At 44.1% G+C, this 20395-nt stretch overlaps 1 protein-coding gene across 3 annotated transcripts in view; it reads right to left on the bottom strand.

The window, feature by feature from the left end:
• Positions 1 to 20395, bottom strand: part of furinb (furin (paired basic amino acid cleaving enzyme) b) — a 248012-nt gene that overhangs the window by 80083 nt on the left and 147534 nt on the right. For 2 of the 3 annotated variants that reach the window (XM_071416549.1, XM_071416548.1), the window contains exons 3-5: positions 14422 to 14520; positions 8573 to 8677; positions 2126 to 2254 (exon numbers count right to left, since the gene is read on the bottom strand). In XM_071416549.1, the coding sequence (XP_071272650.1) occupies positions 2126 to 2254; positions 8573 to 8677; positions 14422 to 14520 (333 nt within the window). The remainder of the gene's footprint in view (positions 1 to 2125; positions 2255 to 8572; positions 8678 to 14421; positions 14521 to 20395) is intronic. The other variant, XM_071416550.1, reaches the window with a different exon arrangement.

A 20395-nucleotide genomic window follows, 5' to 3' on the forward strand; every position in this document is an offset into this window, starting at 1 on the left:
CATCCGATCCTCGTTTGCTAAGTCAAACGACACCGCTGGTTCTGCTCACACTGCCCTACCCTGTGCTCTGACCTCTTTCTCCCCTCTCTCTCCAGATGAAATCTCGCGTCTTGTGACGGCCGGCCGCCCAACAACCTGCCCGCTTGACCCTATCCCCTCCTCTCTTCTCCAGACCATTTCCGGAGACCTTCTCCCTTACCTCACCTCGCTCATCAACTCATCCCTGACCGCTGGCTACGTCCCTTCCGTCTTCAAGAGAGCGAGAGTTGCACCCCTTCTGAAAAAACCTACACTCGATCCCTCCGATGTCAACAACTACAGACCAGTATCCCTTCTTTCTTTTCTCTCCAAAACTCTTGAACGTGCCGTCCTTGGCCAGCTCTCCCGCTATCTCTCTCAGAATGACCTTCTTGATCCAAATCAGTCAGGTTTCAAGACTAGTCATTCAACTGAGACTGCTCTTCTCTGTATCACGGAGGCGCTCCGCACTGCTAAAGCTAACTCTCTCTCCTCTGCTCTCATCCTTCTAGACCTATCGGCTGCCTTCGATACTGTGAACCATCAGATCCTCCTCTCCACCCTCTCCGAGTTGGGCATCTCCGGCGCGGCCCACGCTTGGATTGCGTCCTACCTGACAGGTCGCTCCTACCAGGTGGCGTGGCGAGAATCTGTCTCCTCACCACGTGCTCTCACCACTGGTGTCCCCCAGGGCTCTGTTCTAGGCCCTCTCCTATTCTCGCTATACACCAAGTCACTTGGCTCTGTCATAACCTCACATGGTCTCTCCTATCATTGCTATGCAGACGACACACAACTAATCTTCTCCTTTCCCCCTTCTGATGACCAGGTGGCGAATCGCATCTCTGCATGTCTGGCAGACATATCAGTGTGGATGACGGATCACCACCTCAAGCTGAACCTCGGCAAGACGGAGCTGCTCTTCCTCCCGGGGAAGGACTGCCCGTTCCATGATCTCGCCATCACGGTTGACAACTCCATTGTGTCCTCCTCCCAGAGCGCTAAGAACCTTGGCGTGATCCTGGACAACACCCTGTCGTTCTCAACTAACATCAAGGCGGTGGCACGTTCCTGTAGGTTCATGCTCTACAACATCCGCAGAGTACGACCCTGCCTCACACAGGAAGCGGCGCAGGTCCTAATCCAGGCACTTGTCATCTCCCGTCTGGATTACTGCAACTCGCTGTTGGCTGGGCTCCCTGCCTGTGCCATTAAACCCCTACAACTCATCCAGAACGCCGCAGCCCGTCTGGTGTTCAACCTTCCCAAGTTCTCTCACGTCACCCCGCTCCTCCGCTCTCTCCACTGGCTTCCAGTTGAAGCTCGCATCCGCTACAAGACCATGGTGCTTGCCTACGGAGCTGTGAGGGGAACGGCACCTCAGTACCTCCAGGCTCTGATCAGGCCCTACACCCAAACAAGGGCACTGCGTTCATCCACCTCTGGCCTGCTCGCCTCCCTACCACTGAGGAAGTACAGTTCCCGCTCAGCCCAGTCAAAACTGTTCGCTGCTCTGGCCCCCCAATGGTGGAACAAACTCCCTCACGACGCCAGGACAGCGGAGTCAATCACCACCTTCCGGAGACACCTGAAACCCCACCTCTTTAAGGAATACCTAGGATAGGATAAAGTAATCCTTCTCACCCCCCCCCCCCCCTCCCTTAAAAGATTTAGATGCACTATTGTAAAGTGGCTGTTCCACTGGATGTCATAAGGTGAATGCACCAATTTGTAAGTCGCTCTGGATAAGAGCGTCTGCTAAATGACTTAAATGTAAATGTAAATGTAAGTTGCTCTGGATCAGAGTGTCTGCTAAATTATAAGGGTATGGTGACTCTCAGAATGCATCTCAACAGCCATATTGAGAGTCTCTTTTCCTCCATCTGTTGCTGCAATTTAAAGCAATTCCTGGAAGTAATTTGAGGCTGAAGTAGGCATCCTCACAATGCCTTCATCTAGCTGTGTGTCTCAGAGAATGCAGATGAAATGACTCTTCTTCTTCTATCTCATCTGCACTATGTGAAAACACCTGCAAGGTGGAGCTGGGAAGAAGGCTACTTCTTCTTCCATCGATCCAGACAGAGCAGGTTGTGGTTGTGGTACTCACATAGTTGGTGGCCAGGTCTGGGTGGTCTTTCTCTATGCCGTCATCCAGGATGGTGACCACAACTCCTCTCCCAGTGTAACCCTGGGACCACGCTCCCTTGGCATTCAGGTCTGCTTGGCTGGGGTTGGACTGGCGGGGAGACAGAAGAACAAGCTTTAATGAAGCCATTGTTATAGTATCATATAGTTTCACATGGTTTAGCCCTGATGAAGGCCAATATGGTGCTGAAACACATAGGGCATCTGTTGTTTTTTGTGTGTGAAAATGCCAATACAATATACAGATTTTTTAAAAGAGTATACTTGGAGTGCCTTTGGACTTCCTTTATTTCTCAGTTATATATACAGTCTGTAACGGCTGTCTTCCTCCTCCTCTGACGAGGAGGAGTAGTAAGGATCGGAGGACCAAGGTGCAGCGTGGTAAGTATTCATTATGCCTTTTAATGAAAACTCGAACAAAAACAACAAAACTAACGATAAACGAGAATGACACGAAACAAAACAGTCCTGTCTGGTGACATACACAAAGACAGAAAGTAAGCACCCACGAAACACAGGTGGAAAAAGGCTACCTAAGTATGATTCTCAATCAGAGACAACTAACGACACATGCCTCTGATTGAGAATCATACCAGGCCAAACGAAAAAAAACAACATAGAAAAACGAACATAGATAACCCACCCAACTCACTCCCTGGCCATACTAAAACAAAGAAATAACAAAAGAACTAAGGTCAGAACGTGACACAGTCACAACAATAGCACAAAGCACATCCGTCTGTAAACTTCCCCAAAAATGAGAGAATGCCTAAGGACATTTGTATGACTCACATTTGACGCATGCAAGCCACATTACTCAGACAAGTAGAGCAACCATTTAAAAATGTGAGCATCAGCAAAAATACACATGAAAAGAGACCAGGGTGGCTCAGATGAAAGATGAATAGCCCTGCTAATGTACACTGGGGGGCCGTGTTGGATGTTTGACTGTGTTCATAGCCTGTTGAAACCCCCTACCCTCCACACACAACCACAACCACAAACACACATGCACGCACACACACATAGACAGGCAAAGTCACAAACAGCGACACACACACACACACACTGTGACACACAGTGTGTCACTGGGAAGTCTCTTTAACGGGGCTAACCCGCAGAGCATGGGGGGCTAACTATAATTTCCCTGTCAGAGGAAGCAAGCCTGCAGCTGGAAATATGAATACGTGAGAACCTGGTGAGAGCATTCGCCCTGCTCACAGGGGGAATTATAAAGCAGAGCTCCACTCTAACCAGCAGGGAGAGAGGGAAAAGAGCAGAGAAAAGGGGGAAGAGGGAGAGAGAGAAAAAGGTGAAGGAAGTGACAGAGAAAGAGTGAAATGTAGAGGTAGATAGAGTGAGGAAAAAATAAGGAAAAAGATAGGGAGAGAGAGAAAAAAAGAGTGAAAGAGGTAGAGTGAGAAAACGTGATTCCCCTAGAGCTCCAGGCCACCTCCACCTCCACTTCCACCACCCCCTGCTCCCTGCTGATCTCTCCCTACAGGGCAGGCCTCCTGCTGGGCCACGGCAGAGCAGCATCAGGGCCTTTAGTGAGGGAGCTTAATATCCCTGGCCCCAGGGCAGCCACTGTGCTGCTTACACAGACACGATTCCTATACACATGGGGCAGAATTACCATGGGACTACACAGAGGAAGGCAGTTAGCTACTCTTTTTCTAATCATATAGGGATACAGTATAATGTAGCCTTATTTATACAGACTACGAGGAAACAAATCTGGAAAGTATATAGAGTACCAGTCAAAATTTTGGACACTCATTCAAGGGTTTTTCTTTATTTTGACTATTTTCTACATTGTAGAATAATAGTGAAGACATCAAAACGATGAAATAACACATATGGAATCATGTAGTAACCAAAAAAGTGTTGAACAAATCAAAATTTATTTTAGATTTTAGATTCTTCAAAGTAGCCACCCTTTGCCTTGATGACAGCTTTGCACACTCTTGGCATTCTCTGAACCAGCTTCACCTGGAATGCTTTTCCAACAGTCTTGAAGGAGTTCCCACATATGCTGAGCACATGTTGGATGCTTTTCCTTCACTCTGCGGTCCAACTCATCCAAATCCATTTCAATTGGGTTGAGGTCGGGTGATTGTGGAGGACAGGTCATCTGATGCATCTGCAGCCTGGGGGTGTGTTGGGTCATTGTCCTGTTGAAAAACAAAAGATAGTCCCACTAAGCCCAACCAGATGGGATGGCGTATCACTGCAGAATGCTGTGGTAGCTATGCTCGTTAAGTGTGCCTTGAATTCTAAATAAATCAATGACAGTGTCACCAGCAAAGCACCCCCACACCATCACACCTCCTCCTCCATGCTTCACGGTGGGAACTACACATACGGAGATCATCCATTCACCTACTCTGCGTCTCACAAAGAAACACCGGGTGGAACCAAAAATCTCAAATTCGGACTCATCAGACCAAACGACAGATTTCCACCGGTCTGATGTCCATTGCTTGTGTTTCTTCTCCTTATTGGTGTCCTTTAGTAGAAGTTTCTTTGCAGCAATTCGACCATGAAGGCCTGATTCACGCACTCTTATTTGGGCTGCAATTTCTGAGGCTGGTAACTCTAATGAACTTATCCTCTGCAGCAGAGGTAACTCTGGGTCTTCCTTTCATGTGGCGGTCCTCATGAGAGCCAGTTTCATCATAGCGCTTGATGGTTTTTGTGACTGCACTTGAAGAAACTTTCCAAGTCCTTGACATTTTCAGGATTGACTGACCTTCAAAGTAATGCTGGACTATCGTTTCTCTTTGCTTATTTGAACTGTTGTTGCCATAATACGTACTTGGTGTTTTACCAAATAGGGCTATCTTCTATATAACACCCCTACCTTGTCACAATACAACTGATTGGCTCACCTGTTAATTGAAATGCATTCCAGGTGACTACCTCATGAAGCTGGTTGAGAGAATGCCAAGAGGGTGCAAAGCTGCTATTTTGAAGAAACTCAAATATAAAATATATTTAGATTTGTTTAACACTTTTTTGGTTCCTACATGATTCTATATGTGTTATTTCATACTTTTGATGTCTTCATTATTATTCTACAATGTAGAACATTTTAAAAATAATGAAAAACCCTTTAATGAGTAGGTGTGTCCAAACTTTTGACTGGTACTGTATATATATATTTTTTTGGTGTTGTTGTATTTTACCCCCTTTTTCAATCTTGTGTCATCACTGCAATTCCCCAATGGGCTCAGGAGGCAAAGGTCGAGTAATGCGTCCTCCGAAACATGACAAACCATGCTTCTTAACACCCACCCGCTTAATCAGCCAGCCACACCAATGTGTCAGAGGAAACACCATTCAACTGACGACCGGAGTCAGCCTGCAGGCGCGCCACAAGGAGTCGCTGGAGCGCAATGAGCCAAGCAAAGCCCCGCCGGTCAAACCCTCCCCTAACCTGTGCACCACCCAATGGGACTCCCTATCACGGCCGGTTGTGATACAGCCTGGGATCGAACCCAGGTCCGTTGTGATGCCACTAGCACTGCGATGCAGTGCTTTAGACTGCTGCGCCACTCGGGAGGCCCTGGAAACTATTTTCAATCATTAGTTTAACAGTCTATGGCAGAACCTACTAAGTGCAAACTCTGTTTTGTCAGACAGGAAAAAGAAAAGCTACACTGTCCAAAAGGCTTGTATGCAATATCACCCTATAACATCTGCATTCATCCCAATGCAAACCATGCAAACCTCATTACAGACAAGCCACCAGTGTTTGGCTTCAGAGGGATTGTTGAACAGCCTCAAACACACAGCAGAACAGGCTTAGAGCCCTCAGCCGACTAGAGCAGTAATGCTGAATGACAGAGGTGGTTTCACAGCCTTCCATTCACAGGTGATTTGTGTCTGGCCCTGTCAATGCTGCTATTAATCCATTCCCACCATCATATGGTGCAGACTGCAGAGAGAGAGGAGGAGGATTAGGAGAAATCAAAACATCCCTGAGCCTATGAGAGGAGGAGAGAAGGAGGGATGGACACTGTCTCCTTCTGAAAGCAACAGTCCTACAGGTGTCATCATGTTTGATTTGCTATGATCTGGAGCCTTTCAAACAGAAAACACATTGAGGAGCATCGTGATGAATGACACCTAGTTGATAACAGATAGAGAATGACCAATTATCGGCCAAGCCGATATACCGTGCCGATATTGGCATTTTCTAGTCCCTCTACATAGCAAAGCTGCTGCTATTCCCGCTGCCACTCACCACCGAGCCAATGCCAAGGAATGTCTAGCTGGGATAATCAGCAGCAGCAGCAAGTAGCAAGCTAGCTCATACTCCAACAGAAAGGTGCAGTATTGACAAATGGATTAATTGACACAGTGACCAAAATCAAACTCCTGTTGCAAATATTAGTTTAGTTCATTCACTAATAATAAGGCTTGTGTTGACGTACCCGGACATGCATGCCATAAGCAAGCTAGTTAAGAAGATAGCTATGTGACCTGTTGGCAAAGATTACGATAACTAACCCTTTCATCTGTGGTGTTAGCTAGCTAGCTATATTAGCTACTATGCTAGCTAGCTGGCTAGATAAACATTGTGCTAATATATCAGATAGGAGTGAATAGCCAATATAGCTAGCTAACGTTAGCTGGTTATCATTTTGACCATGCATCAATTTTGGAAACGAGCCATCTGACGGTGTAACGTTAGCTATTTACTGGTGTGCTGATCTGACCAGCAGCAATCATATCCGTAAATTGACAGTTGATAGTCGGATTTAATGATTGTCATAATAGGGAAAGATTAAGTGTTTCAAAATGCCTAAATAAAGGTTGGCAATAGGTTTAGCTACCTAAGAATCTTTACAGTATGTTTATAGACAAACAAAGCTGTATAGATCAGCGTGTGTGTGTGCGTTTTCACTTCTCAAAATATGGGCAGATTTGAGTCATTCAGACAGAACGTGCATCGTTGTTTCATATTTTTTTCTACAGTTGTTCTCCTTAGATATTATGCACATTTAGGATCGGTAGCAAATGTCATTGCCATTGAGCTAATTCTCATATTAGCAGTAAACAGCACCAAGTGATATGAGCGATGGAGAGTGATGTGAGGAGATGTGAAAGGGAGCAGAGTAGAAGAAGTTACATACGCCCATTTCTTGACAGATAGCTGAATAAGCCTATTGAGTTGTTTCGAATTTTCTTCCTGGCAGCTGAGTTATTTAGAGATGTGTCCTGACAGCTATAAAAAACACTTTTTCCCGATCACGGAACATGACTACAATTACTAGTTTCATAAGAATCCGTGATCACGGCCTCCTTGACCCCATAAAATCGGTATCGGCCCTAAAAAATCCATATCAGTCGTTCTATAATAACAGTCTCAGTCCTGTTTATCAGCTCTCAACTTCGGCAAACTGTCCTTCCAGCGCTACCTGCAGACAATGTATTATTTCCATGTATTCATTGCCATCATGTATTCACTACACATGGGAAATGAACTTGGGCCTTGACAGTTGAAGTAAACAAAGTGAAGAGCGCTTTAGAACATTTTGACGACATTTAGCTAAATGACAGATACCCAGATGATGAGTTTTCTCAGCAGGCAGCACATCCAGCTTTCAGATAAATGTCAACAAGAGGCTTACTGACTGGGGGAAATAAAGCCTGCTCCTCACTGAAATACTCCGATTACTACATCCTGCCTTTTCTGTATGGCAGCAGGTCTTTATGTTTTAAAGGTATGAATGTGGTAAACAGCAGTGAAGTGGCAGTGAACTGCCTTAAAAGTGCACTTTAAAGGCAGAATCCCTATATCAACAGGTATCTATGTTGCGGTCTTAAACATTTTAAATACTGGCATGTCAAAGGGGTGTTAAGAGGTTCTAATTCAACTAGTACAATGTGTTCAGCATAAGGGAAAACTCCTGGCTTTAGTACAGTAGAGGCTACAGTGTTCTGGGGGATCTGACTACTACTGTCACGGATCCCCCGGTACTGATGCTCATTCTGTTCACCAGTTCCGGAGGTCTACGTCACCGACTTTCTAGGCTTCACTGAACGGGATTCATTATCATCAACCCCGGACTGTCTTGTCTGATTAAACACACCTGGTTCCCATTTCCCCTGATTAGTATGTTATTTATGTGCCCTCTGTTCCCTCTGTCTTTGTCGGTTATTGTTCTCATGTCCGTTGGTCGTGTGAGTACCTATGCGTTGGTGCAGCTGTTATGCTGTGTGCTTTATAGATTGTGTATTACGGGTATCGTCCCGTGTCGTTCAACGAGGTTCACCCTCGCTCTTTTGTTTGGGTGCAGCCCAGTGTTTTGTATACGTGTTTGTTTTGGGTGTATTAAAAACCCCTATTGTGTATTCCTGCGCCTGTCTCCAAAATTCTTTATACCAGCGTTACAACTACCTTGCTCACCAGGTACCACTGCTGGGGGAATTTGGGGTCGGATGGTTCGGTGTAGACATCCCTCTTCTTCCTCCGCCTAGACACCTGCTGCTCCGCCCACCGCACCTAAAGAGGAACACACACAAACACACACACACACACACACATTAGCACTGATAATGAATGAAATTACCATGACATGAGAAACAACTATCCACAGTCTGCCTCCTACTGTGGCTTTCAAGTGGCCACTAACGCTCCAATGGTTAGGTCCTACAGCTGCAGTAAGACTTTACAAACCACCCAGCTGTGTTACATCAGCAACATCTAAAGGGAGAGTAAGGAGACCAATCTGATTCATCTGATTCCTGAGACGTGTGTGTGTGTGTGTGTGTTCGTCTCTCTGCTCTCTGTCTCTCTTTCTTAGAATGCACATCTAAAATATGTATTGCATCAGGTATTTATTTTTAATATTTTGTGTTAAAACTAAGAAAATGATGTGTGCCTCATTTGCATTAAAACATATATTTGCATGTATGAATACATTAACACAAAGGGGGGAAACAGCCATCAAACACTTCCTCTGTCTAACCTACCTCCACTCACCTGTGCTGTCTAGACTGCCTCATTAATTACTGTTGTTGTCACGTTCTCTTGCATAATTCAATAAGTATGTCAATAGCAGGATACCCCCGGATTAAAAATCAATACGCTTACCTCTAGATTACACCTATTTATACATACTTTACATTGTTTGTGAGATCAGACATAATACCACTATTCCGAGTGTTCATTTTCGGAAGTTGCTTTCATTACAGCGCATCTCATTTGAAAACACTTCAACTGTATTAAAGGGCCAGTGCAGTCCAAATTATTATTTTTCCTATGTTTTGTATCATACTGTACAACAGCTGATGAAACTAACACTGAAAAATAAAATAATAAAATAATGTAACACTATTATATCCTGATAGTTGCTGGTTCAAAATACAATCTGCACAGGACTTTCTAATCAGCAGGTTTGCATGTGTAGGAGTTTCGGCTTGCCTGTAGTGATCACAAGCCGGTAAATTGGTTAATAACAAAGAGAGTTCTAAACCTCTCTGTCAATAACAGCTAGTTTTCAGTTTTCCCCTTCCCACTCAATACCACTCCCAGACAGTCCTAGCAAAATTCGAGCTTTTTTTTTGCTATTTTAATGGAAAACTATTATAGTAAGTTACTTAATTGTTACCCAGAAATAGGGATGGGCATGAGTAATCAAGTACTTGAACTGACGTTAAAAATTGATCTTTAACCAGAGATCAATTTTATTTTCAAATACTGTGTGGCGACAAAACACTAGGCACTTCTCTCTCCATGTGCACTCTCCCGCCAATTTGTGCTCCCCGCTATATACTGTATCAAAAGTATAACCAGTAGTAAATGTAGGCTACTGTTAATCATTGCCATTTCCTCATTAATCTAGAATGTTTGGTTACAGTCATGTTAGGCCATCATTGCAAATAAGAATTTATTCTTAACTGACTTGCCTAACTAAATAAAGGTTAAATAAAAAATAAAAAATAAATAATAATAATGTTTGGTTACAGTCATTTACAGTCAAGTTAATCTTGCATTTTACCAGAAAATTGGAGGCTACACCGAGAAAAGGACATAGAAAAGTAGCTACACACGCAGTCTGCTAGTAGAATCCCAGTTCATGAGAGAATCCCAGTACATGAAGTCTCTTCCCAGTGGAGAAGTGCAACTGACGCAAAATTAGTCTGATGTCGAGCAGAAATTACAATAAGAATATTTTCAGATCTGCGTTTACAAAACGCAGCAAGACATTTCTTATGCGTTTTATATATTTTTTTGGCGTGAAAAACAGGCGGAAAGCAGCAGCAGAAAACTCGCATCACATCTTAGTGACACTACCAGAGCCGAGCAGGTAACACAAATCATTATGGTTACAATGAATGACTCTCAAATGGCAATTGTTTTTTATTGACTGAATATAAACTACTGTTCAAAAGTTTGGGGTCACTTAGAAATGTTCTTGTTTTTGAAAGAAAAGCACATTTTTGGGCTGATTCTTTGATGGAATATCTACATAGGCATACAGAAGCCCATTATCAGCAACTAATTGACCCGCAAAACATCAGTCTCAATGTCAACAGTGAAGAGGCGACTCCGGGATACTGGCCTTCTAGGCAGAGATCCTCTGTCCAGTGTCTGTGTTCTTTTGCCCCTCTTAATCTTTTCTTTTTATTGGCCAGTCTGAGATATGGCCTTTTCTTTGCAACTCTGCCTAGAAGGCCAGCATCACAGAGTCGCCTCTTCACTGTTGACATTGAGACTGGTGTTTTGCGGGTACTATTTAATGAAGCTGCCAGTTGAGGACTTGTGAGGCGTCTGTTTCTCAAACTACACACTCTAATGTACTTGCCCTCTTGCTCAGTTGTGCACCGGGGCCTCCCACTCCTCTTTCTATTCTGGTTAAAGCCAGTTTGCGCTGTTCTGTGAAGGGAGTAGTACACAGCGTTGTACGAGATCTTCAGTTTCTTGGCAATTTCTCGCATAGAATATCCTTCATTTCTCAGAACAAGAATAGACTGACGAGTTTCAGAAGAAAGGTCTTTGTTTTTGGCCATTTTGAGCCTGTAATCAAACCCATAAATGCTGATTCTCCAGATACTCAACTAGTCTAAAGAAGGACAGTTTTATTGCTTCTTTAATTAGCACAACAGTTTTCAGCTATGCTAACATAATTGCAAAAGGGTTTTCTAATGATCAATTAGCCTTTTAAAATAATAAACTTGCATTAGCTAACACAACGTGCCATTGGAACACATGAGTGATGGTTGCTGATAATGGGCCTCTGTACGCCTATGTAGATATTCCATAAAACATCTGCCATTTCCAGCTACAATAGTCATTTACAACATTAACAATGTCTACACTGTATTTCTGATCAATTTTATGTTATTTTAATGGACAAAAAATGTGTTTTTCTTTAAAAAACAAGGACATTTCTAAGTGACCCCAAACTTTGAACGGTAGTGTATATAGGGCAATTTAGCAATTAGAACTTGTTATTTGTAATGGTCATATAAATTAGGCATTGTTGCGCGATGTTAGCATATAGATAAAGGCACATTGTTGTCACCTTAGCTTGCTACATAACTTCTGAGTGATAGGAAGCACCACCACCAATCAGCCTACACCACTGCACACACACCGTCATTACTATGACTAGCGTAGCCTTGTCAGCAAATGACTTAAAAAAAAATCACCTTTATTTAACCAGGTAGGCTAGTTGAGAACAAGTTCTCATTTACAACTGCGACCTGGCCAAGATAAAGCAAAGCAGTGCGACACAAACAACAACACAGAGTTACACATGGAATGAACAAACATACAGTCAATAACACAATAGAGAATAAGTCTATATACAGTGTGTGCAAATGAGGTAAGATAAGGGAGGTAAGGCAATAAATAGGCCATAGTGGCGAAATAATTACAAATGAGCAATTAAACACTAGAGTGATAGATGTGCAGATGATGAAATGTGCAAGTAGAGATACTGGGGTGCAAAGGAGAGAAGAAAAAAAATAACAGTATGGGGATGAGGTAGTTGGATGGGCTATTTACAGATAGGCTATGTACAGGTGCATTGATCTGTGAGCTGCTCTGACAGCTGGTGCTTAAAGTTAGTCAGCTTCAGTGACTTTTGCAATTCGTTCCATTTATTGGCAGCAGAGAACTGGAAGGAAAGGCGGCCAAAGGAGGAATTGGCTTTGGGGGTGACCAGGGAAATATACCTGCTGGAGCGTGTGCTACGGGTGGGTGCTGCTATGGTGACCAGTGAGCTGCGATAAGGCGGGGCTTAACCTAGCAAAGGTTTTCTGGTCTGATGAAACCAAGATTGAACTATTTGGCCTGAATGAAAAGCGTCACGTCTGGAGGAAACCTGGCACCATCCCTACGGTGAAGCTGTGGGGATGTTTTTCAGCAGCAGAGACTGGGAGACTAGTCAGGATCGAGGGAAAGATGAACGGAGAAAAGTACAGAGAGATCCTTGATGAAAACCTGCTCCAGAGCGTTCAGGAACTCAGATTGGGGGTAAGGTTCACCTTCCAACAGGACAACGTCCATAAGCACACAGCCAAGACAACGCAGTAGTGGCTTCGGGACAAGTCTCTGAATGTCCTTGAGTGGCCCAACCAGAGCCCGGACATGAACCCAATCCAAAATCTCTGGAGAGACCTGAAAATAGCTGTGCAGCGACGCTCCCCGCCCAACCTGACAGAGCATGCAGAGAAGAATGGGATACATCCCCCAAATAAAGGTGTGCTAAGCTTGTAGCGTCATACCCGTCATACCCACTTCAACAAAGTATTGAGTAAAGGGTCTGAATGTCTGAATGTAAATGTGATAATTCCGTTTTTTATTTTTAATACATTTGTGAACATTTCTAAAAACCTGTTTTTGCTTTGTCATTATGGGGTATTGTGTGTAGATTGATGAGGGGGAAAAAACGATTGAATCAAGTTTAGAATAAGGCTGTAACGTAACAAAATGTGGAAAAAGTGAAGGAGTCTGAATACTTTTCCAGAATGCACTGTAGATATATTGTATATATACAGTAAGACTGATTTCTACCCAAATACCAAAGCACCCTAAGTTAGATGGATTCCTGCCTCCATCTCCCTCTCTCATTCCTTCCTATCTCATCTGATCTCCCCATCTTATTACTTTCTCACAGATCTTATTTCTCCAGTTATCTTATTGCTTTTTGAATGTAATCTTCACTGAGCTTCCAGCTAGACTGACACCCACAGCTTTCTATAGCTTATCATAGCCTAGTGGCTCACTGTCCACTTAGGTTGACATAGCTAAGCCTGGGTGAAAGCTCCTCTCTCTTTCTGGAAAAGGGCCTGAAGAAAGGAATAGATACCTGCACTGTTGACAGCTCCGGTATACTGTTTCTAATTGCAACAAGCGTCTACATCAGGTTTTCTTCTGTTTTTTTGGGCTACGCATCAGGAAAACTGCTGGATGTACATACACTACTTTTCAAGAACTTGACCCTGGCGAGGAGGGACAGCTAGCTGCAGATGGTTCATGGCACACCTGTTTTCACTTCAAATCAAATCAGATTGGTCACATACACATGGTTAGAAGATGTTATTGCGAGTGTAGCGAAATGCTTGCATACTTTTTTTATACACTTTATAACTATGTCCCCAGTGTTTAGCTACCCTGCAGACAAGGTCACCTACCTCCATCTCTATACTATACTGCAGAATGCAGAATGAGCGCATGCCAGAGGAACTGAACTTGACAAGTAGAGTTTTGATGCAGAATTATGCTGGAGGATTTGAATTGAACAAGCTGACTTTGAGGTAAAAAAGACTAGTTCTCTAGGGCTGAGAGAGCTCAGAGCTCAGTTACAGCCAGCTGCCTAAATGAAGCTTACTCCTCGAGGTGTGAACGTCTTCGCGTAACAGATGGGCCAATGTCTGGATTCCTCTTCTCATTAACATTTGGATAAAAACAATGCTTTTACAAGACGCGCCGCAAAATGAGAACGCAAACACACAGACCAGCTGTTGTTGTTTGGAGGAAGATTTGCATATTTATGACTCCACACACCTGGGGGGAGGTCAGAACAGAGACATATGGATGGAAGTGTGCAAAGCTGTTGATATAGGGAACGGTATGTAGAGAGTTTGACAAACTGTCATCCATGATGGCACTTCTTTGCATTTTTACTTGTAGGCCTAATTGTTTTGGAACATATGTTGGCAACATGGCACGCACTTGAGTAGTGAAGATTTGGCGAACCTTGCTATATGGTGCATTGGCTGTGTACAGTAACCTACCTGTGGTTCCTTCTGTAGTCGTACATGTGTTCCCCTGTGGCCTGATAGGGATCTCTTCACCACGGTGTGATGCCGGAAGTGATAATAACTCCCAAACACCTGCAGACACAGAAAAAGAACATTGAGACACTGATATGCAGTCCCAATGAAAACTAAAGATACATATCGATAGCACTAGAGCACCTTTGTACACACGTATACACACGCGCACGCAAACACACATTACATTTTCAGATCGCTAGAGACAGACAAATCAATTTTATAAAACGGTTACATTTGGATCCTGGATGCTGATGGTTGATAGCAGGGAGTGCCTGTTAACAGTTCCATTACATGTATCAATGTGTATCCACTGTCCCACAGCCCAGCCAGGCATACATAAACTTAATCTCCCCTGGAAAAAAGGGTCTAGACATTATTTCCCCATGCTCCCTGCCTAGTATTTGGTTTGGTACAGCGAGGGTTAATATAAGCCTCGCTGTGTGCTCATCCGACCTGTACAGAAAGCCACAGTTTTTTAAAATCTCCGCCGTGCCATGCATACAAACGTTATGAGACTGACAGCTTCTGTGATCCAGGCGAATTCATTTATCAGGATCACTATAATGGATATAGCCAAAGAATAGCAAATAGAAACAAACGAAAAAACAAACGAAAATGCACATTGTTTGCTGTCATTTCAGCTGCTTGATGTGATTGTGTGTTAGCTTTAGTTGGCTAGGTAGCTAGCTAGCAAAGGAAAAGTAACGTTAACCTAGTTATCCTCCATAACAGTGCTTATAAAAAGTCTACACCCCCTTGAACGTTTTTCACATTTTGTTGAGTTACACTGCCTGTGTGAATGGATCACTTCAGGTTGTCAGTGATGTGCATGCCGAGAAACTTGAAGCTTTTCAACCTCTCCACTGCGGCCCCGTTAATTTGAGGAGCGTGCTCTCTCCATGATCAGCTCTTTTGTTTTGTTGACATTGATTTTATTTTTCTGGCACCGCTTCGCCAGGGCCCTCACCTCCTCCCTTTAGTCTTGTGATTGTTGGTAATCAGGCCTACCATGGTTGTGTCGTCTGCAAACTTAATGATTGAGTTGGATACGTGCGTAGCCACACAAGGAGTACAGGACGGGGCTGAGCATGCAACCTTGTGGGGTGTTGAGGATCAGCGTGATGTATTGACTCAGGGGGGTGAATACATACATTAGAGTATTTTGTGTAGATCATAGACAGAAAATGACAATTAAATCAATTTGAATCCCACTTTGTAACACAATACAATTTGAGGCAATCTAAGGGGGATTGTCGCCTATTTATACATTATTTATTAAATCATTATTTGCTGAAGTTTTTGTTGCCTATTTATAAATTATTTATTAAATCATTATTTATTGAAGTTATTGTCTCTCGTCATCATTGAACCTCTGCTAGCTAGCTTCATGCCAATGATTTGTTCAGCATAGCAACTTGGAATGAATAGAATGAACGGCTGGGTCAAAACATGATAATATAAAATAACAGCCTGTTTGGTCAGCAATTTCAGAACCTCAGAACTAGGTGTGTGCCGACATGGCCATACACGTATTCGGAATTGTATCAGTAAATTGAGAGTTGATAGTTGGATCGGATGATACTTGTGATCGGAAAAAACGTAAGTGTTTTAATATGCCTAAATAAATGTTGGCAAAATACCTCCTTGCACGTTCTCACTGCAAAAAAACCTGCAGATTAGGAGCTGCGTGCGGACGGGTGGGTGTGTGTGTGTCTGTGTGTCCTCAACTTGCATCGGGCAGATCAGTCAGAATGTGCATTAGCGTGTAATTTTTTTTCTCTACCCTTGTCCCACTTGTTAGATATTATGCACATTGATAGTTTGGGAGAAAACGTCCTCGACCATGTGATTTATCTAAATGATCAGACTGAAAACGTGAGGAAAAGTGATCGGGTAAAATTATGGGCAACCAAGTGAAAGGTGAAATACAGCTTCATTCCATCCAATCAGAGCGGCAGGATCAACATACTGCCAGCCCTTCTCTTTACAGACAGGCAAACTAGTCAGTCGAGTTATTTAGACCACACACATGACTGCCTCAAAGACAAGACAGTATGGTTTAGAAAAGATGCTTGCTGGCACCCAATTTTCTTTTCTTCCCCCTATCAATATTTTGATCATAATCGTACTCAGAAAATGTATCATATTCGTTACCATAGTCGTTTTCTCCGACCACTCGGCACAACCTTACTCAGAACTAACAACAGGCTTTAGCCCGTACTCTATCGTCTGGTGGAAGGATGAAATAAAACTTTCACTTAACAAAAATATAAACGCAATATGCAACAATTTCAAAGATTTTACTGAATTCATATATGTTCATATATGATATATGGAAATCAGTCAATTGAAATACATGTATCATACCCTAATCTATGGATTTCACATGACTGGGAATACAGATATGCATCTGTTGGTCACAGATACCTTAAAAAAGGTAGGGGCGTGGAGTGTGACACATCTCCTTTGCATAGAGTTGATCAGGCTGTTGATTGTGGCCTGTGGAATGTTGTCCCACTCCTCTTCAATGGTTGTGCGAAGTTACTGGATATTAGCAGGAACTGGAACATGCTGTCGAGACAGAACAACCCAAACATGCTCAATTGGTGACATGTCTGGTGAGTATGGAGGCCATGGAAGATCTGGGACATTTTCAGCTTCCAGGAATTGTGTACAAATCCTTGCAACATGGGGCCGTGAATTATCATGCTGAAACATGAAGTGATAATCCCTGGGTTCTCATGCCTTATTGCTTAAACAACACCTGTGCCGTGCGACACACACATATTCATTGTGGTACCTGCAGACACAGAGACACACTCATACATCTATCTCACACCTGCAAAGTGGAGCGAGAGACCCAGCCAGTCAGACAAGGATACTTGTCCTCACTATGCATAAACACACACCACACCTCCATAGACAAAACATCCATCTCAGGTCATTAGCAGTAGCAGACACATCCATTAAGAAAACAACCCCCAGTTACTGTGCCACTGGGACACATACTTCATAACGCTGGTGCCATCGTCCATTACACAATTCCATTAACTTAATGCTAGGGAAAGGCAGATACTGTACACTACACCCTTCCTCTGTCCTCCTCACAACATTCTGTCTGTGACCTCCAACTTTGCTGTTAGTCTGGCAATACCTGAATGGTACCAAAGCCTCGCAAAGTTCTGTATCACTGACTGTTCACAAGTCAAGGACACCATGCAGACAGACAGAGACAGAGACAGACAGGGGGACAGCAGCACAGTAGAGAAAAAGGACAGGGGCAGGGAGGAACAGATCATAGCCTCCTACTTTTATTTTACTAGGCAAGTCAGATAAGAACAAATTCTTATTTACGATGACGGCCAAACCCTAACCTAGACGACACTGGGCCAATTGTGCGCCGCCCTATGGGACTCCCAACCACGGTAGGTGGTGATACAGCCTGGAATCAAACCAGGGTCTGTTGTGACATCTCTAGCATTGAGATGCAGTGCCTTAGACCGCTGCGCCACTACATGGTCCCTAACAACCCGGGAATGTGCAGGGGACGTGGAGGAGAGACATCATCCCCGTACATCTGCATATATTCCCAGGAGAGCTGTGTTTGTTTGTGGAAGCGTTCCATTCTGTACTGTAGTGTAATGCCACTGGGAACTGACTCACCTTCACACAGCTAGTGGTGCGGAGAAGAGATGGGGGGAGGGAGAGAACAAGGGAAGAGGGTGGGGGTAGAGTGATAGAAGGAGGGGAGAGAGGGAAAGATAAATAGGGAGAGAGAGAGAGAGAGAGAGCGGGGGAGGCTGTGACAGACGGGCCAGGCAGGATGGATGTGCGTGAGGAGAGAGAACTGCAGACGCAGCAGGACATAGAGCTGCTCTCTGGGGGCAGCAGGATTCTGCAGGTTTGCGTATTTGCAGTCAGAGACGTGCATGAGACACTGAGCAGTGTGTGTGTGTGTGTGTGTATCTGTGTCTGAATGACATTTTAGTGGGGTCATGATGGCAAATATTGTTGTTGTTGTCTTAGCTGATTAGCTGTTGTTGTCTTACCCTTTGTTGCCTTAGCTAGCTCTCCCAATCAACACCTGTGATTGCTTTATGCCTCGCTTTATGTCTCTCTCAAATGTCAATATGCCTTGTACACTGTTGATTAGGATAGTTATTGTCTTAGTTTACTGCGGAGCCCCTAGTCCCACTCAACATACCTCAGATACCTCCTTTGTCCCACCTCCCACACATGTGGTGACCTCACCCAGCATAACTAGCCCGTCCAGAGATGCAACCTCTCTTATCATCACTCGGTGCCTGGGTTTATCTCCACTGTACCCACACCCCACCATACCCCTGTCTGCACATTATGCCCTGAATCTATTCTACCACGCCTAGAAATATGCTTCTTTTATTCTCTGTCCCCAACGCACTAGACGACCAGTTTTGATAGCTTTTAGCCGTACCCTCATCCTACTCCTCCTCTGTTCCTCGGGTGATGTGGAGGTTAACCCAGGCCCTACGTATCCCCAGGCACTCTCATTTGTTGACTTCTGTAACCGAAGAAGCCTTGGTTTCATGCATGTTAACATCAGAAGCCTCCTTCCTAAGTTTGTTTTACTCACTGCTTTAGCACACTCCGCCAACCCTGATGTCCTTGCCGTGTCTGAATCCTGGCATAGGAAGGCCACCAAAAATTCGGAGATTTCCATACCCAACTACAACATTTTCCATCAAGATAGAACTGCCAAAGGGGGAGGAGTTGCAATCTACTGCAGAGATAGCCTGCAAAGTTCTGTCATACTTTCCAGGTCTATGCCCAAACAGTTGGAGTTTCTAATTTTAAAAATGAATCTCTCCAGAAATAAGTCTCTCACTGTTGCCGCCTGTTAGTGGAGTGAGCTCCCAGCTGTGCCCTGGACACCATATATGAATTGATTGCCCCCCATCTATCTTCAGAGTTAATTCTGTTAGGTGACCTAAACTGGGATATGCTTAAAACCCCGGCAGTCCTACAATCTAAGCTAGATGCCCTCAATCTCACACAAATTATCAAGGAACCAACCAGGTACAACCCTACATCCGTAAACATGGGCTCCCTCATAGATATTATCCTGACCAACTTGCCCTCCAAATACACCTCTGCTGTTTTCAATCAGGATCTCAGCGATCACTGCCTCATTGCCTGCATCCGCTATGGGCCCGCGGTCAAACGACCACCCCTCATCACTGTCAAACGCTCCCTAAAACACTTATGTGAGCAGGCCTTTCTAATCGACCTGGCCCGGGTATCCTGGAAGGATATCGACCTGGCTGGGTATTCCGAGGATGCAGTCGAGGATGCCTGGTTGTTCTTTAAAAGTAATTTCCTCACCATCTTAAATAAGCATGCCCCATTCAAAAATGTAGAACTAAGAACAGATATAGCCCTTGGTTCACTCCAGACCTGACTGCCCTCGACCAGCACAAAAACATCCTGTGGCGGACTGCACTAGCATCGAATAGTCCCCGCGATATGCAACTTTTCAGGGAAGTCAGGAACCAATACACGCAGTCAGTCAGGAAAGCAAAGGCTAGCTTTTTCAAACAGAAATTTGCATCCTGTAGCTCTAACTCCAAAACGTTTTGGGACACTGTAAAGTCCATGGAGAATAAGAGCACTTCCTCCCAGCTGCCCACTGCACTGAGGTTAGGTAACACTGTCACCACCGATAAATCCACAATAATCGAGAGTTTCAATAAGCATCTCTCTACGGCTGGCCATGCTTTCCTCCTGGCTACCCAACCCCAGCCAACAGCTCCGCACCCCCGCAGCTACTTGCCCAAGCCTCCCCAGCTTCTCCTTCACCCAAATCCAGATAGCTGATGTTCTGAAAGAGCTGCAAAACCTGGACCAGTACAAATCAGCTGGGCTAGACAATCTGGACCCTCTCTTTCTAAAATTA

The sequence above is a fragment of the Salvelinus alpinus genome, chromosome 9 (assembly GCF_045679555.1).
Source record: "Salvelinus alpinus chromosome 9, SLU_Salpinus.1, whole genome shotgun sequence".
In the NCBI taxonomy this organism is placed as follows: domain Eukaryota; kingdom Metazoa; phylum Chordata; class Actinopteri; order Salmoniformes; family Salmonidae; genus Salvelinus; species Salvelinus alpinus.